At 37.3% G+C, this 20,360-nt stretch overlaps 1 protein-coding gene across 1 annotated transcript in view; it reads right to left on the bottom strand.

Moving 5' to 3' along the window:
* The window catches only part of WDR44 (WD repeat domain 44), a 94,665-nt gene that overhangs the window by 29,938 nt on the left and 44,367 nt on the right, over positions 1-20,360 (bottom strand). Inside the window, exons 4-12 of the mRNA XM_005887360.3 lie at positions 19,331-19,967; positions 18,436-18,566; positions 16,534-16,629; positions 12,795-12,931; positions 11,110-11,193; positions 6,201-6,307; positions 5,076-5,227; positions 2,559-2,697; positions 949-1,013 (exon numbers count right to left, since the gene is read on the bottom strand). Coding sequence (XP_005887422.1) covers positions 949-1,013; positions 2,559-2,697; positions 5,076-5,227; positions 6,201-6,307; positions 11,110-11,193; positions 12,795-12,931; positions 16,534-16,629; positions 18,436-18,566; positions 19,331-19,967 — 1,548 coding nt within the window. The remainder of the gene's footprint in view (positions 1-948; positions 1,014-2,558; positions 2,698-5,075; positions 5,228-6,200; positions 6,308-11,109; positions 11,194-12,794; positions 12,932-16,533; positions 16,630-18,435; positions 18,567-19,330; positions 19,968-20,360) is intronic.

The raw sequence follows: 20,360 nt of genomic DNA, 5'->3' as shown, positions 1-20,360 counted from the left end.
CCAAAGCCAGTTCAGGATTGGAAGCAGTGAGTGAATATCTTAATTGAGAATGGACAAAGGACAAAACTCAGGAGAAACAGCAATACTTAAGGGGGTGGAAGAGGAAGAGACAGCAGGGGTATAGGAAGAGAACAAGGAAGAAGAGAACCATGGAAAGCTGAGGGGAGAATGTTTAGAGTAGGGAAAAATTAGTGTCAAATACCATAGAGCTAATGAAATCCCAGGAAAATACTACTGAGCAGGTGAACATTTTAGGTTCTCTGTATTTACATAACCTTTGCTTCACTCAACACATAAGCATCACAGGGGACAGCTTAGAATATTTTGCATTCTGCTTTTTAGGTTTAAAACTGGTTATATTTAACTTTCCAGCTCTGAGACCAAATGAAAATCATTAAGATATTTTAAACTACCTGACACTGGGATAAAGCATTTACTAAACCAAGAAGATGGAAAAATTAAGATATTTCAGTATCTTTCTTTCTTTTCTTAGTTATTTCTTATTCAGGTATCCGTTACTTTTATCATTTTAAAAATATCTAGGGACTTCCCTGGTGGGCCAGTGTCTAAGACACTGTGCTTCCACTGAAGGGGGAACAGGTTCAGTCCCTGGTCAGGGAACTAAGATCTCACATGCTGTGTGGTGTGGGCAAAAAATAGGAGAAAATTTTTAAATAAAGTATCTCACATGGATTTGAGGAGAGGGAATTTCTTTTGTTTAGATTTACATTAGTATGGTAGCTTGAGTAATATTAGATACTGTCTGACAACCCTTAACCATCACAATTTTTCATTTACTAATTCTAACAGAAAGAATTCTCATTTCTAATGCATCTCAATTTTAACTACTTTCATGAATCTGTTATATCTGATAAACAATAAGGTACTTTATGGTTAAAAAAAAAATCATAGCATGTAACAATAGTAACCATAAAATAATGAACATACCCCTGTATCTGTATCAGATTTTGATGAATTTAGACTTTCCTGAGAAGGTGATGGGGACACACGTCCTAAAACGACATAGTAATTGTAAAAAGGCATGTATGTATATACAACTGTATATACACACACACAGAAAACATCAATCACAAATAATAACACAATAACACCTAATTAAAAGTCATAGAATGCATCATTCTAGAAAAATGTATTTTTCTAAACAAGCAAAGCATTAACTCTTAGGCACCAAAGTATTTGTTTTTATTATTTTTATATAGAATCTTTATAAATTGGCTTAACCACATGTCCAATTTAATAAAATATTGTTATATCCTCATTATTCATTGTGAAGACATTCTTGTCAATCAGAACAATCAGCAAGATGAACAATAAAGGGGTAAAAAGTGTCTGGGCTGGGTTAAATCTCAATTGTTGTTGTTGTTGTTGCTAAGTCGCTTCAGTCGTGTCTGACTCTGTGCGACCCCATAGACGGCAGCCCATCAGGCTGGGCTGATGAATCCCCTGGGATTCTCCAGGCAAGAACACTGGAGTGGGTTGCCATTTCCTTCTCCAATGCATGAAAGTGAAAAGTGAAAGTGAAGTCACTCAGTCGTGTCTGACTCTTTGCGACCGCATGGACTGCGGCCTACCAGGCTCCTCCGTCCATGGGATTTTCCAGGCAAGAAATCTCAATGGCCACTGAAAATAGTCTTTCTGCTCTAGGCAGGGAAATGAAAGAAATCTATAATAAACAGCTTTACTTTTTGTCAACTCATTATGATCTCAAATTATGTTGTTATATTGCAAACAACCTCATGGGGCTACTAAAGTATATGGGCCCCGCTGGCCAGTTTAGTGGCTCTCCCTAGATTTCTATGTTCCTCAAACTACTACTGGAACTATATTCTATACTCCTGCCCATGGTCACCTCTATTCTTCTTTCTCCCATATCTTAACTTCATGTATTCAGCCTTGGATGATTGGATAGCAAGAGGTTTGTGGTGAAAATGTACTGCAGTTAAATAACGACAATAATTACAAGAAAAGAATCCTATACACTTACAGCACCTAAAACATCAATTATAAACACTTTGCTGATAACATAATACAGAAATATTTTACACAGTTGTAATCGTGTGTATACACATCATATTCTGGGGTTTCTCTTTTCCATTTAACCTAGTTTCATATACTCTTTGATGTATTGACAAATCACATTTACTTTCCATGGCTTACGTTTCCTTAATCATTCTTTACTTATTAGATGTATGTATTATTCTCATTCTTTTTCTAGATTAATCACACATTTCCTTTTAACCTAGGATAGACCTGAAAGTTACCAGGGGAAACCAAACAACCTTGTCCTCGATAGTTCATAAATTTAACTCTGCAGTATACCTGATAAGAGATAAAGTAAAAAACTTTGTGGTAGTTTTTCCCACTGGGTTTAGATGCTTTTTGCTGTTGACTTCTGTCTTATTTTTAGGTTTGTGGCTTATATGGAAAATAGTGGTTGCTGCAAATGATTGCCAGATAAGACGGCATTATTATACCTAAAATGTAAAAATGCCAGATGTGTCAGGATTTTTTAAACCCTGCCAATAAAGGAAAAATACCTTCTGTATTGTATTTCATTCGCATATTGTTGAAATAGTCAAAAGCATTTTTTAAAGCCCATATTCTCACTACATTGTCTTGTCCAGCAGAGGCAAGTAATCTGCCACAGTGAGAAAATTTCATGGTCCACACAGCTCCCTGTGAAAACAAAGGAAGGTTCAAAGTTCAAAAGTTGAGACATTATTTTTCAGCCAAAAAAACCCCTTATAAGTTGTATGCCAAATGATACATAAAGTCCCTGAATATGAACAATTTCCATTCCAAAAGTGCCTTCATAAATCCAATTTGTTCTTAAGTCCAACAAAGTTAGCTTAGGTATACCCAACTAACACAATCGGCTATATAGTACTGTACTGTAATACATTTATGATACTTTTCAAACAAATAATATACAAACACAAAAAATTAAGACATTTTTAATCTTACAGTACAGTACCTTGAACAGTACAGTAGTACCACCTATATCACCACTGCTTTTATACTTGCTTCCAGACATCCTGGGCTTGAAATAAGGATACTGTACTACTGTACTCTATACAGTACTGTAAAGTACACAAAAGCACAACCACCTGAAGAGGATGCACACATGTGACCATGTATGCCAGACACGTGAACTAGCTTACATGATTGGACATGCGAACGCAGGTTTGCATCTTTGAAAGTTAGCAGGTTGAAGGTTTGTATGTAGGGGACTTATTGTATACTAAAATAATGCTCACATTACTAGCACCATTTAAAGCTAACAGTCCAGTGGTGCTATAATACCACAAAAGGGGCCTTTAGAAGACAGGGGGAAAGACAGCTGAGCTACAGTTTTCTATAATGTAAACTAACATCTTCAAGACCCATATATTGTCCACATATTAATGGAAATGGGAAATCTGAGGTGGCCAGAAATCTTCACTGCAAAAGTACAAAGCCTAGTCTGGGGTCTTAGTCTCCTAGCTGAACATGACAGCAAGTGGAATAGAAGGGGGCACAGCCGTGAGAATAGCAATAACAACTCCTGACAAGGGCTGAGGGAAGAATAAGGTGCACCTTAGCAGTAACCCTCACAGCACTGGGCATTTGGAAGTGTTGGAATGGTGTGGTCTCATTCTGTTTTCTCCCCAGAAAAAAGTTGTGTAGCATATTGCTAAAATTCTCAGACAGACAGTACTGAAAAGACTGGGGAGGTATGTGGGGGAAAGCAATAAAGAATGTGAATCCTTAAAATGGAAAGGCCAAATCCCAAATAATCTTATAACCACTATTAAATTGATAACATACATCTATGCAGATCAAAAAGATCATCCAAGTTAGAGGTAACAGTTTATTTAATGGAATATTCATTTCCACAAAATTCCCACAAAAATGTTAAGAAATTTGTCATTTGGAGCTTATTGCCATGAGATTTTAACTTAAAACTAGAAATACTGAAAAAGACTCAATACAGTACAAGGAAATTCATCAGATTCCTTAAGGAACTTACTATAAACAACTCAAGCTTTTTTTAAATTTTATTTTACTTTTAAACTTTACAATATTGTATTAGTTTTGCCAAACATCAAAATGAATCCGCCACAGGTATACCCGTGCTCCCCATCCTGAACCCTCCTCCCTCCTCCTTCCCCATACCCTCCCTCTGGGTCGTCCCAGTACACCAGCCCCAAGCATCCAGTATCGTGCATCGAACCTGGACTGGCGACTCGTTTCATAAACTTTTATTTTATTGAAGTGTAGCTGATTTACAATGCTGTGTTAATTTCTGCCATATAGCAAGCACAGTGTTTCAGTTGTAAACATAATACGTATTCTTTTTCATATTCTTTTCCATTATAGTTTATCACAGGATATTGAATATAGTTCCCCATGCTCTACAACTCAAACGTTTTATGTGTAGATTGTAAGTACCAAAGTAAATTCAAATCTGGTTGCTGCCTGATATGTATAAGCCAACTTTTAGATTTAAAAATGTAAATAAATAAGTAGATTCCCTGGTCAAAGACCCACAGCATCACTTACCCAGTTCTGAGTTTATTACACTCTTCCCTGTGTTTCTAGCATTTTCAGGGGGTAACTGTGATGTACTTTGTGAACTTGACATCTACTTTGGTACATTTTAAGACAACGTGTACCTCTCTCTCTCTCTTTGCTCTTTCACTTCACAAAATATACCGAGCTTCTGAAATATTTGTATAAATTATTTAAAATATACGAGGGAACATTTTAAACATTGTTCAAAGTGACAGATCACCCTTAATTGCTTTTAAGTTTGGTACCTTTCTTTGGTAAAAGAAAGTTTACACAGCTTTCTTAATGATACAGGCCTAGAGTTTACTTATAAGTCACTTCTTGAACAACAATTCAAAGATGGACTCTGCATTACTTATTCATTAAATCATATTAATATCAATTCACTCTTCAGGCTCAGGCTAGCAAAATTATATATATAAGAAGACATCAGCTTTATAGAAGTCAAATTATTTCTCTCAACGAAAACAGAATCAATCCTTAAAAATAAAAAGGTTGCTTACCATATGTTCACCACTAAGATCTTGTACCACTTTGATCTGATCAAAATCGTAAGGTCCTTTGAAGCCATGTGCTGCTTTGAATTTAACTGGTCTTGTGTATGGCATTCCTTCATCATCACTTGATGAAGGATCATCTTGATCAGTATGAAAAACTGAATAGAAAAGCAATAGAAAGCATCACTAGCTAATGTAGATATTGCTACAATCATATTTTCATATCTACTGCTTACCAAGAAGATTCATTAATTGGAAAAGCAAAATCTGTCTACTACTAAATAGCATATTGGTTTAGCAGCATGGAGTCTGGTAGTACCAGACTGCCTGGGTCCAAATTCAGCTCTGTCATTATCTATGTGACTATGGGCAAGGTATTTGACCTTTCTGTGCCTCAGTTTTCCTATCTATAAAATGGGATAATAATGGTATCCCTGCTGTATTCAGTCATGGGGGTTTCCCTGGTGGCTCAGTGGTAAAGAAGCCGCCTGCAATGCAGGAGACATGGGTTCAATCCCTGGGTTGGGAAGATCCCCTAGAGAAGGAAATGGCAACACATTGCAGTATTCTTGCCTGGGAAAACCCACGGACAGAGGAGCCTGGTGGGCTACAGTCCACAGAGTCACAAAGAATCAGATATGACTTAGTGACTAAACAACAACAATAATGATACTTACTTCATAGACTTTTTAAGAGGAGTAAATGAGCTAATACAGATGAAAGTGCTGAGAGCAGTGTTTGGCACAGAATAAATACTATGTAACAAATCAATACAGTTATAACAAGGGCACAGGAAGTTAAGGTGCAGAAATTCAGAAAATCTACCTAATTTTGAGAATATTTATAAACACTGATCTTACAAAACTAATTTACAACTGATTATTGAACAAACACCTCTTCCAAGTTGCTGCAGTCACAAAATATGTACAAATTCATGTTTAAGATAAATAAATTTTTCTTTCCACTCATAAAATTGATAGTGAGAGTAATATGATTTATTGAAATGCTAAGATAAAAGCTATAAAGATTTATTACTTTCAATAAAATACAATGTTTATTATAAACTATAGGCTAAACTTAAATGACTACAAATCAATTAAATATTCAGTTGAAGGGTTCTATTTCTCTTACCTTCGTCTCTAACACTTTTAACTTTATTTACAGCACGTTCACCATATTCCTCAGCAAGGTGCTTCGCTCTCTTTACTGATTTTCCTAGGAACTTCTTTAGTTGAGTCCTTACCAAAAATGTAAAAAAAAAAAAAAAAACCAACCCAGATTACCTCTTATTAACTCCAAAGTTCAACAATTCACAGATAATCTCATGAGCTGTGACTGGTAAAGAGTATCATTTTGAAATAATACCTTTTTTATATAAATAGTAGGTGTTTAACACCCCAAATCCCTTGTTCTATGCAATAAATATACTTAAATCAATATGGCTACAAAGGAAATATAGGCAGTCCCCCCAGTGACAGTATCATATCCTCTACAGCATTATCATGTCACTAGAGGAAAACATAGGTAGAACACTCTTTGGCATAAATTGCAGCACTATCTTTTTGGAGCTAACTCCTGGAATAATGAAAATAAAAACAACAAAAAAATGGGATCTAATTAAACTTAAAAGCTTCTGCACAGCAAAGGAAATCATAAACAAAAGACAACCCACAGAATGGGAGAAAATATTTGCAAATGAAGTGACCAGCAAGGGACTAATCTCCAAAATATAAAAAACAGCTCCTGCCAGCTGAATATCAAAAAAAAAAACAAAAACAAAACAATCCAATTAAAAATGAGCAGAAGATCTAAATATACATTTCTCCAAAGAAGACATATAGATGGCAAAAAAGCAGAAGGAAAGATGCTCTACATCCTTAATTATTATAGAAATACAAATCAAAATACAACGAGGCATCACCTCACATCAGCCAGAATGGTCATCATCAGAAAGTCTACAAACAATAAATGCTGGAGAGGGTAGGGCAAAAAGGGAACCCTCCCACATGTTGGTGGGAATTTAAATTGGTAAAACCACTATGGAGAACAGTATGGAGATTCTTTAAAAAAATAAAAAAGAACTACCATATGGTCCAGCAATCCCACTCCTCTGGGCATATATCTGGAGAAAAGCACACTTTGAAAAGATATATGCACCTCCAATGTACATTACTCACAATAGCCAAGACATGGAAGCAACCTAAATGTCCATCAACAAAGGAATGAATAAAGACGATGAGGTATATATATACAATGGAATATTAATCAGCCATAAAAAAGAATGAAATAATGAGATTTGTAGCAACATGGATGGACCTAGAGGTTATCATACACAAGTGAAGTAAGTCAAACACAAATATCATATGTTATCACTTACATGTGGAATCTAAAAAAACCATACAAATGAACTTATTTACAAAACAGAAACATACTCACAGACTTTGAAAACAAACTTACAGTTACCAAAGGGGAAAGGGGGAAAGGTGGAGGGGAGGAGATAAATTAGGAGTTTGGGATTGACATATACATACTACTATATATAAAATAGATAATCAACAAGAATCTACTGTATAGCACAGGAAACCCTATTCAATATTCTCTAATAACTTATATGGGAAAGGAATCTGAAAAAGAATGGATATATGCACATGCATAACTGAATCACTTTGTTGTAAGTTAAGCTAACATGATATTGTAAGTCAACTATACTCCAATATAAAATAAAAATTAAATAAAGTTATTATAAAATAGTGGTTATATTCCCCATGCTGTACAATATATCCTTGTAGCTTATTTTATACATAGCAGTGTGTATCTCTTAATCCCCTACCCCTATCTTGCCTCTCCCTTCTTCCTTCTCCCCACTGGTAACCACTAGTTTATATCTGTGATACAGAGATTAAATACATGTAGAGATTAAAAACAGATAAACCATTTTTAAAATCACAATAAGGTCTCTGCTATTTATAACTGAAATTATATTTTTCTGGTTAACTATAGGTTTACTACTATTATAAGCAAGAAAGCAGATATTTTAGCCATTTTGTATGATACCATCTCTAACATACATTTGTGCCTTCTTCAATGGCACTTAGTGCTCAATAAATTTCTTTAATAAACAGGGTCAGTTACCATCTTTACTATTCTTTAATACACCAAGGGTTCTCAAATGATTCCAAGTGGGCCATAATAATGGTTTCCCTCTCAGCCTTCAAGGCAATAGGGTAGGGCCCAGAGAAAGCAGAACCCTGGGTCAGTCTCTTCTGGCCATCAGCTGCCTCATCAGCTTACCCCAGGATTCAGTGCAAATAATACCATGTTCTGAACATCATGATGTGAGAAGAAGTTGAAAGCACTGCCGTGTGGAATGGTTGAGCAATATATGAGTCCTTTTTATCATTTTCCTCATTCTTCTCTTGCAATCAGAGTATTCTCTGACATTCTTATGTGCTAACTTATATTTGTCATGGTCTGATGCTTCTATTTTGCTCTGAGATTAAATATCAGATGACCAGACTTTTTAAAATTATGTAAGAAGTAAGTATAAAGGTTTTCAATAAACCTGAGGAGCTTTTCTTTTTAAAAAATAATGAGCTTTACTGCATGGAGCATTCTCTTTCCTAGAGGTCTATATGTCTCCTGAATAATTCTAATTATACGGTCCTTAATAGTTGCCACTGTTAGACAGCCAAAGTCCAGATGGCTGAGGTGTTATCATATACCTCCACTATGGGCATACCTTTTCTAAAAAAATCTCAAAGCTTTCTTTGCTATACTTTCCACATGAGGAAAAGATCAGACTTGAGTGGAGAACTCACTTTGGCCTTAGACTAAATTATTGCCAATTAAAGGACTTCCAGATATACAAGCTAGATTAAGAAAAGGCAAAGGAACCAGAGATCAAATTGCCAATATCCACTGGATCATAGAAAAAGCAAGGGGAAAACACCTATTTCTGATTCACTGATGACACTAAAGCCTTTGACTGTGTATTACAACAAATTGTGGGAAATTCTTAAAGAGACTGGAATACCAAACCACCTTACCTGTCTCCTGAGAAACCTACATGCAGATCAAATGCAACAGTTAGAATTAGACATGGAACAATAGACAATGCAAAATTGGGAAACGAGTAGGTCAAGGCTGTATATTATCACCCTGTTTATTTAACTTGCATGCAGAGTACATCATGAAAAATGCCTGCCAGGCTGGATGAATCACAAGCGGGAATCAAAATTGCGAGGAGAAATATCAATAATCTCAGATATGCAGATGATACCACCCTAATGGCAGAAAGCGAAGAAGAACTAAAGAGCCTCTTGATGAAGGTGAAAGAGGAGAGTGAAAAAGCTGGCTTTAAACTCAACATTCAAAAAATGAAAATCACGGCATCCAGTCCTATCACTTCATGACAAATAGATGGGGAAACAATGGAAACAATGACAGACTTTATTTTCTTGGGCTCCAAAAATCACTGCAGACAGTGACTGCAGCCATGAAATTATAAGATGCTTGCTCCTTGGAAGAAAAGCTGTGACAAACCTAGACAGCGTATTCAAAAGCAGAGACATCACTTTGCCGACAAAGGTCCGTATAGTCACAGCTATGGTTTTTCCAGTAGTCATGTATGGATGTGAGACTTGGACCATAAAGTAAGCTGAGTGCCAAAGAACTGATGCTTTCCAACCATGGTGCTGGAGAAGACTCTTGAGAGTCCCTTGGACAGCAAGGAGATCAAATCAGTCAAAAGGAAATCAGTCCTGAATACGTATTAGAAGGACTGATGCTGAAGCTGAAGCTCCAGTACTTTAGCCACCACGCATTTGAAAAGACCCTGATACTGGGAATGACTGAGGGCAGGAGAAGGGCGTGACAGAAGATGAGATGGTTGGATGGCATCATTGTCTCAATGGACATGAATTTGAGCAAACTCTGGGAGATAGTGAAGCACAGGTAAGCCTGACATGTTGCAGTCCATGGGGTCGCAAAGAGTCAGACACAACTGAGTGACTGAACAACAAGGGACTTGTGTATAATCAAGGAAATCCTACATGTCTACCACTGTGCTAGATTTTCATACAGGAAAACAGAATGGTATGATCAAAATCCTTTTGCAATATATTGTTCAGTCATTCAGTCATGTCTGACTCTTTGTGACCCCATGGACTGCAGCATGCCAGGCTTCCCTGTCCTTCACCATCTCCTGGAGCTTGCTTAATCTCATGTCCACTGAGTAGGTGATGCCATCCAACCATCTCATCCTCTGTTGTCCCCTTCTCTTGCCTTCAATCTTTCCCAGCATCAGGGTCTTTCCAAATGAGTCAGTTCTTCGCATCAGGTGGCCAAAGTACTGCAGCTTCAGCATTAGTCCTTTCAATGAATATTTAGGATTGACTTCCTTTACGATTGACTGGTTTGATCTCCTTGCAGTCTAAAGGACTCTCAAGAATCTTCTTCAACACCAACGTTCAAAAGCATCAATTCTTATGGTCTAGTTGTTTAACATGTATTTATTTTATTTTTTAAATCAGAAAACAATTTAAGATAATATAAATAGCAAATGTATGGTATATAGACTATAGCTGTCATTGAAATTGAGAACAGGAAAATCTATTATGAACTGGAGTGGTCAGGAAGAGTGTCATGTAGTTGAGTTTAGAAAGACAAATAGGATTTGGAGAGATGATGTGAAATGGAAAAGCAACTTCAAGAACAATTCATGTTCTTCTACCAACACTTCTGGTACCTATCTATCATCAGAAAAATAATACAAGCATGAAGCAAAATGTATTGATAATTTACTGTATGTCAGATGCTATAAAAATGACCAAGACAGCCTCAAGGAACTCATAATCCATTGCCTGAGGGCAGGGAGTGGTGGTGGTAGATGGACAAACAAACTGGCCAGAGCATAGATTTAAAACAATATGAAAGTTATCATACATAAAACACATACACACACACACACACACACACACACACACACACATATAGTAATAGATAACAGAAGCCTGAAATGAAGAAATTGGATGTAACTCACGTTTTCTGTTTTAACCGTCCACCATCAGTATCTGTTTGTTGAGACTGTAACTTCTCTTCATCGTCTGACTGTGCTGCATCATTACTACAAGAAGAAGTCATTTTAAAAGAAGCCATTTCTCAAAACTTCTCAAAAATCTCTATGTATACTTACTATACAATTAACTAATCAGTGTTAAGAAAAAAAATGTTTACACGCTTTATGTAAGTTTAATTTAAATGACCCTGAGAATTAAAAGACTTGAAAGATGGTACAATGCATAAAACATAAACAAATGCAATTCAGGAATTTATGAAAAAACTAACACAAAAAAGGCATTGTGCTGGGTAAAACATGCTGTGTAGAAATGACAAATTAACTTGTAAATATCTCCCTCCTTACTTATCAGGCACATCATGTGAAAGCTTTGGTTTCAAAGAAATTATTTCTTGGGTCTACATATTTCTCACAGTAAAGTCAATCATTTCACTCTAAAGACTGTCTGACCCTAAAAAGACAATACAATTATGTATAAATTTCTGATCCTTAAAGCTAGGTTTCAGAAGATCAGGTATTTATCCCACATGGCTTTTTAGCCTTTTATGTTTTAATATTGTCTCTAGAATAATATAAATCATTTTAAAAGAAGACAAACCAAATAGTATGATATTTAAGATATACCATGGAATCCGGTCCCATCACTTCATGGCAAATAGATGGGGAAACAGTGGAAACAGTGTCAGACTTTATTTTTGGGGGTTCCAAAATCACTGAAGATGGTGACTGCAGCCATGATACTAAAAGACACTTACTCCTTGGAAGGAAAGTTATGACCAACCTAGATAGCATATTCAAAAGTAGAGACATTACTTTGCCCCATAGCCTTGACTAGACGGACCTTTGTTGGCAAAGTAATGTCTCTGCTTTTGAATCTGCTATCTGCTGCTGCTAAGTCACTTCAGTTGTGTCCGACTCTGTGCATCCCCACAGACGGCAGCTCACCAGGCACCCCCATCCCTCGGTCCTGAGTGTTCGATGTTGAAGCTGAAACTCCAATACTTTGGCCACCTCATGCGAAGAGCTGACTCATTTGAAAAGACCCTGATGCTGGGAAAGATTGAAGTCAGGAGAAGGGGACTACAGAGAATGAGATGGTTGGATGGTATCACTGATTCAATGGACATGAGTTTGGGTAAACTCTGGGAGTTGGTGATGGACAGGGAGGCCTGGCATGCTGCGGTCCATGGGGTCGTAAAGAGTCAGACACAACTGAGCAACTGAACTGAACTGAACTAAGATATATATTTCCCCCCAAGTAACTGCACAGTTATAACAGAGAACAAAGTTAAATGAAGAAAATGTGATACACACAGGAATGTTATTCAGCCATAAAAAGGAAGGAAATCCAGCCATTTGTGACAATATGAATAGACCTTGGGAACATTAAACTAAATGAAATAAATCAGACAGAAAAAGACAAATACTTTATGATATCACTTAAATGTGGAATCTTAAAAAAGAACTTGTTTTCAAAAAGAGGGCACAAAGTTTAAGAATATATACATTAATTGACTCTATTTTAATTCTAACTTTAAAAAAAGAACACTGAATGAAACCAAATTAGGGACTCTCACAGTTCATAAACAGAACTCTTCACCACTTTCAATGAAATACTACAAATGATGAATAATAACATTAGGCCATACCTTACATATTCCTTAGTCCTTCTCATGATGTGTAGAGTGAGAGGATTAATACCCGTTGGCAGTTTCTCTTCTGCAAGACTCAAAGGTATTTCTTCTCCAGTATCTAGGTTTTTAATCATTACACTGGCTAAAATTTCCTGAAGTAAAAAATAATACCAAGAATACCTATAATTTAATTATCTTTTTGAGTCCACAAAATCCTAAAATATTTAAGCTAAGAATTTTCTAGATACATTCAGTACTGTGTGCAATAATTTTATAAACATTTTTAGTGAGATACAATTCCCACACCACATACTGTACACATTTAATATATAATTCAACAGTTTTTAGTACACTCACAAAGTTGTACAACTACCACCATCATCTAAGTTTAGAACATTTCTGCCTCCCTCAAGAGAAACCCCTATATCCATTAGCTGTCATACCTTATTCCCTTTTCCTCCCAGTTCCTGGCAACCACTAATCTACTTTTTTCCTCTATGTAATTGCCTATTCTGGGCATTTCATATAAATTATATTATATAGTATGTAGTCTTTTGTGATTGGCTTCTTTCACTTAGCATCATGCTTTCAAGGTTCATTTGTGTTATGGCATGTATCAGAAGCTCATTCTTTTTAATTGTCAAAATATAGTCCACATGGATGGATATACTACATTTTATTTATCTGTTTATCAGACATTTGTATTGTTTCCACACTTTAGCTAGTTATGAACACCTATGTACATTTTTTGTGTGGACATGTTTTCATTTCACTTTGCTGTATACATAGGAGTGGTATTGCTGGGTCATGGTAACTCAGTTCAGTTCAATTCAGTTCAGTTGCTCAGTCGTATCTGACTCTTTGCGACCCCATGAATCGCAGCATGCCAGGCCTCCCTGTCCACCACCAACTCCCGGAGTTCACTCAAACTCACGTCCATTGAGTCGGTGATGTCATCCATGCATCTCATCCTCAGACGTCCCCTTTTCCTCCTGCCCCCAATCCCTCCCAGCATCAGAGTCTTTTCCAATGAGTCAACTCTTCGCATAAGGTGGCCAAAATACTGGAGTTTCAGCTTTAGTATCATTCCTTCCAAAGAACACCCAGGGCTGATCTCCTTTAGAATGGACTGGATGGATCTCCTTGCAGTCCAAGGGACTCTCAAGAGTCTTCTACAACACCACAGTTCAAAAGCATCAATTCTTCGGTGCTCAGCTTTCTTCACAGTCCAACTCTCACAGCCATATACGACCACTGGAAAAACCACAGCCTTGACTAGACGGACCTTTGTTGGCAAAGTTATGTCTCTGCTTTTCAATATGCTATCTAGGTTGGTCATAACTTTCCTTCCAAGGAGTAAGCGTCTTTTCATTTCATGGCGGCAGTCACCATCTGCAGTGATTTTGGAGCCCCCAAAAATAAAGTCTGACACTGTTTCCACTGTTTCCCCATCTATTTGCCATGAAGTGATGGGACCAGATGCCATGATCTTAGTTTTCTGAATGTTGAGCTTTAAGCCAACTTTTTCACTCTCCTTTCACCACTTTCACCAAGAGGCTCTTTAGTTCTTCTTCACTTTCTGCCATAAGGGTGGTGTCATCTGCATATCTGAGGTTATTGATATTTCTCCCAGCAATCTTGATTCCAGCTTGTGCTTCCTCCAGCCCAGTGTTTCTCATGATGTGACAATATACAGCCTTGACGTACTCCTTTGCCTATTTGGAACCAGTCTGTTGTTCCATGTCCAGTTCTAACTGTTGCTTCCTGACCTGTATACAGGTTTTTCAAGAGGCAGGTCAGGTGGTCTGGTATTCCCATCTCTTGAAGAATTTTCCACAGTTTATTGTGATCCACACAGTCAAAGGCTTTGGCATAGTCAATAAAGCAGAAATATGTTTTTCTGGAACTCTCTTGCTTTTTCGATGATCCAGCGGATGTTGGCAATTTGATCTCTGGTTCCTCTGCCTTTTCTAAAACCAGCTTGAACATCTGGAAGTTCACGGTTCACGTATTGCTGAAGCCTGGCTTGGAGAATTTTGAGCAGTACTTTACTAGCGTGTGAGATGAGTGCAATTGTGTGGTAGTTTGAGCATTCTTTGGCATTGCCTTTCTTTGGGATTGGAGTTAAAACTTACCTTTTCCAGTCCTGTGGCCACTACTGAGTTTTCCAAATTTGCTGGCATATTGAGTGCAACACACTTTCACAGCATCATCTTTCAGGATTTGAAATAGCTCAATTGGAATTCCATCATCTCCACAAGCTTTGTTTGTAGTGATGCTTTCTAAGGCCCACTTGACTTCCCATTCCAGGATGTCTGGCTCTAGGTGAGTGATCATACCATCGTGATTGTCTGGGTCGTGAAGATTTTTGTATAGTTCTTCTGTGTATTCTTGCCACATCTTCTTAATATCTTCTGCTTCTGCTAGGTCCATACCATTTCTGTCCTTTATTGAGCCCATCTCTGCATGAAATATTCCCTTGGTATCTCTAATTTTCTTGAAGAGATCTCTAGTCTTTCCCATTCTGTTGTTTTCCTCTATTTCTTTGCATTGATGGCTGAGGAAGCCTTTCTTATCTGTTCTCGCTATTCTTTGGAACTCTGCATTCAGATGCTTATATCTTTTCTTTTCTCCTTTGCTTTTCGCTTCTCTTCTTTTCACAGCTGTTTGTAAGGTCTCCCCAGACAGTCATTTTGCTGTTTTGCATTTCTTTTCCATGGGGATGGTCTTGATCCCTGTCTCCTGTACAATGTCATGAACCTCTGTCCATAGTTCATCAGGCACTCTATCTATCAGATCTAGTCCCTTAAATCTATTTGTATCTAATATTAAACATGGTAACTCAATGTTTAATATTTTGAGGAACTACAAAACTGTTTTCCAAGGTACAATAATTTTTTAAAAAATGCATTGTTTAAAAGAAACAAAACTAAGATTTTGCTTCAAAGTTTCATTCTGAATAAATTAGCCAACCAATATATACTAAATTGTTAAGTTAAGAATCAAGCATTGAGCTTGTATATACTATACATCATCTAACATGTATAAAGACACATGTCTATAATATCAAGTTCCTTTTAAGCCCACTTCCTATGAAACATAGGCCTTGGCTTTCAATACATTTATTCTACCATATAATTGTGTGAGGAGAAGGCAATGGCACCCCACTCCAGTACTCTTGCCTGGAAAATCCCATGGATGGAGGAGCCTGGTAGGCTGCAGTCCATGGAGTCGCTAAGAGTCAGACATGACTGAGCAACTTCACTTTCACTTTTTACTTTCATGCATTGGAGAAGGAAATGGCAATCTACTCCAGTGTTCTTGCCTGGAGAATCCCAGGGACGGGGGAGCCTGGTGGGCTGCCGTCTATGGGGTCGCACAGAGTCGGACACGACTGAAGTGACTTAGCATAGCATAGCATAGCATAATTGTGTGAAAGGGCAAGTTTAAGTCAGAGTTAAACTTCCAGCACATTAAAAAAACAAAAACTAAGACAATCTTCAATTTTCATTTTTTCTTTTACAATATGATTTTTTGCCTAATAGCAATAAACTTATTTTTTGATCATAGTAAAATATATATAATACAAATTTATCATTATAACCCCTTTTAATTGTATAGTTCAGTGGCATCAACTACCTTTACATTGCCGTGCAACCACCATCACCATTCATCTCTGGAATTTTTTCATCTTCTCACTATGATCTTTATATTTTATATTTTCAAGAACAAACAAAAAAAAATTTAATTATACCTCATCAGTAAGCTCTCTCCCAGAGTTGGATCTAGGTCTCTGAGGGCCCATCACTTCACCGGCTATTGTCTGCCCATCAGGTGCTTTTCCATTTTCCTGAAATTATAATTTTATAAACAGAAAGTAGACTGAGTCAGTTTTTATAAATATTCAATTATTCATTACCACACACAGTTCTAAAGAATTCCATAATACAGATAATGGAGCCTACTGAAAATTTAAATAGAACATTCCATTTCAGTCTTTTATTATTCCCATCATGCTAAAAAACATTAGGTACCAAAAGTGTTGCTGCTCATGAAATAATGTCTGAGTAGTCTTGAAAGCAAATAAATGTTCTATTTGAACTTGGTCCAAAATCAGTCCTCTGCTAGTAAAATTTGCCATTAATCAGGACTATACACATGGATGTCTTGAGGGCAGGGGTTGGCAAACTTCTTCCCGTACAGCCAGATAGTAAAGATTTTAAGTGTTTTGCTTCACATATAGTGTCTGTTGCATATTCTTTTTTAAAAAAAAAAACAACACAATGCTTTAAAAGTACAAAGACCATTTTTAGCTTGAGGACCCTATAAAATGAGGCCACTATTGACCTCTGCTCTAAGGCTATGAAAAGACCATTGTGTCTTTTTGTGTGTATGTGTGATTTGAATTTTATTGCAAGTTCAGTGGCCACAGAATCCTTGATTTTTTAACAAAATAAAAATTTTTTATATTGAAGTATAGTTGATTAACAATGTTGTGTCAGTTTCAGGTATATAGCAAAGTGATTCAGTTATACATATACACGTAGCTCTTCTTTTTCAAGTTCTTTTCTCATTTAGGTTATTACAGAATATTGAGCAGAGTTCCCAGTGCTATATAATAGGTCCTTGTTGATTATCTATTTTAAATATGGTAGTGTGTATACGTCAATTCCAAACTCTCAGTCTACCTCACCTACTCTTTTCCCCCACCCCTGGTTATCATAAGTTCAATTCTCTAAGTCTGTTTCTGTTCTGTAAATAAATTCATTTGTATAACTTTTTAAGATTCTGCATATAAGCAATATCATATGATATTTGTCTTTCTCTATTTGACTTACTTCACTTAGTATGATAATATCTTCCAGTCTGCCAACCTGCCCCATCAGAGCTACCACATAAGTAACCCTTCAATCCCAGAATTTGGCAGAGGTAGAAATTCATGTTATCAAGTTCTTTCTATATTGCCTCATATATGGATGTATAGTCTACTGTATGAAGGTTTTTTTTTTTTTTTTCATGATTAGGAAAAGGAAATTACAAAAAAATTAACGTTCCCAATCTGACCACTATGTGTGTGTGTGTGTGTTAAGTTGCTTCAGTTGTGTATGACTCTTTGCGACCCTACAGTCCTCGGTTCATGGGATTCTCCAGACAAGAATACTGTAGTGGGTTGCCATACCCTCCTCCAGGAGATCTTTCTGACCTAGGGATAGAAGCCTCATCCCTTATGTCTCCTGCATTGGCAGGCAGGTTCTTCACCACTAGCACCACCTGGGAAGTCCTTTGACCATTATAAGTCAGGTAAATGAAGACGGTAGTTGCTTTTTTAAATAAATACTACATATAGCAGCATCTGTCACTTTTTGAACACACATACCAGGTACCTGGCATACTTTAGCTCATTTCAATCTTGCAAGAAACCTTCAAGGAAGGTTTTCCCCAAATTTGATCAATGAGCCATTTCAGACTCAGATGTTAAATAGGTTGCTAGAATCAGTCCGCTACTTAGTAGCAGAGCTGGACAAGGGATATGGTAGCCAGGTTTTGGAGACAAGGAAATATTTGGCCTGGAGAAGAAAGAAGGTTCAACAATCAACAAACCAGTTAGTTGCAGAAAGTTGAGAGCCTGTATCAAATATAACACATATTCACCAACCTGGGCAGTAACTATTTTATCTCCACTGGTAGCACTTGCCAAATCAAGAGAAGGCTGAGAATCTTTGACTGTAGTCTCTGAAGCCATGTTTGTAGTTAGGAGAGTATCAGATGTAATATTCTCTTTGGGAACTGCAAAAATAATAATATAATAATAACAACAACAACCAACACTTATATGACCTTATTCATAGCTTAGAAGTGCTTAAATCTTTATCTGATTCTTAGAACAATTCTACGAGAAAAGTGGTTTCATTACTCTCTTTTTATATAAGGGGAAACCAGGGTTCAAGTAAGTTATTTAAATTCCTCAAGGCTATACACCTTATACATGAAGAGATCTGGGGCTTGAATTCAAATCCTAAGTCCAAATCCTATGTTCTTTTTACTGTGCCACTCTGGCTCTCCAATGGTTAACAGATTTGAAAGTCTGCTGAAATGTTTAATTACAATAATGTAACAATACCAATGTAAACATTTTGGCTTTCTGTTACTAAAATACATTTTATAACTTGGTCATCAATGTGGTTACTGCTGCTGCTGCTAAGTCGCTTCAGTCGTGTCCGACTCTGTGCGACCCCATATACGGCAGCCCACCAGGCTCCCCCGTCCCTGGGATTCTCCAGGCAAGAACACTGGAGTGGGTTGCCATTTCCTTCTCCAATGCATGAAAGTGAAAAGTGAAATTGAAGTCGCTCAGTCGTGCCCAACTCTTAGCGACCCCAGGGACTGTAGCCCACCAGGCTCCTCCGTCCATGGGATTTTCCAGGCAAGAGTACTGGAGTGGGTTGCCATTGCCTAAATACAGCATAAATTGAAAAAAAAAAAATCAGAAAGGTCAAGTTTCAACTTCCCAAACTCCCCACAAAGATAGTTGTTTCTCAATTAATACTTACCATCTAGATCAGGTGTCTTAAGAGCCTCAAACTCCAATTCACTCTTCTTTTTTCTTGGTGGTGGAGCAGGTCGAGATGGAGGTGGGGGCCTAGGAGGTGGGAAGTTAGCTGGAGGGGGTGGGCGTGCTGGAACAGGCTTCTTTGTACTAGCTACTATATCAGGTTCTGGAGTAAGCTGTCTTGGCGGTTTGGCAGGTGCAACTTCTTCCACTACAGCAAAATCTTTTGTAGATAAGGAGTGTGAGGATGCAGATTCTAGAACATCACTTTCTTTGACTTCCACTTCTTCCTTGTTCAACACTTCTGTTACAGTTTCAGGCACATTAAGCTGTGCAGTTGAACTTATTTCGGTTAACTTTGTGGTTTCATCTACTGGCTTCTCACATGTGTCATCAGAAGGAAAACACTGTTTTGATTCTAATTCAGTTTCTTCAGATACATCCTGACTCTCTGCCTTCTGGGAATCTTCCTGCAGTACTTGATCTATGGCTAACAGTCCAGGTATATTGCTAAGTTCTGTTCCAGCTGTGACAGGACTGGCAGTAGCCTGATCAGATTGTCCTTTTCCTTTGGAATCCAAAGAATCATCTTCAAGCTGTATTACTTTCTGACTCTCCTCAATAATACTTTCAATAATCTGATGAAAGGTTAAAAAGCAGAATTTAGAAAGATGGTAACGATAACCCTGTATGTGAGACAGCAAGAGACACAGATGTATAGAACAGTCTTTTGGACTCTGTGGGAGAGGGAGGGGGGGATGATTTGGGAGAATGGCATTGAAACATGTATAATATCATATAAGAAATGAATCGCCAGTCTAGGTTCGATGCAGGATACAGGAAGCTTGGGGCTGGTGCACTGGGATGACCCAGAGGGATGGTATGAAGAGGGAGGTGGGAGGGGGGTTCAGGATTGGGAACACGTGTACACCCGTGGCAGATTCATGTTGATGTATGGCAAAACCAATACAATATTGTAAAGTAAAAAATAAAAATAAATAAAATAAAATACAAAAAAAAAAGAGTGAAAT

Source organism: Bos mutus, chromosome X, assembly GCF_027580195.1.
Source record: "Bos mutus isolate GX-2022 chromosome X, NWIPB_WYAK_1.1, whole genome shotgun sequence".
NCBI lineage: Eukaryota > Metazoa > Chordata > Mammalia > Artiodactyla > Bovidae > Bos > Bos mutus.
Note: the sequence above shows the minus strand (reverse complement) of the source record. Positions and strands in the feature narration are given on the sequence as shown.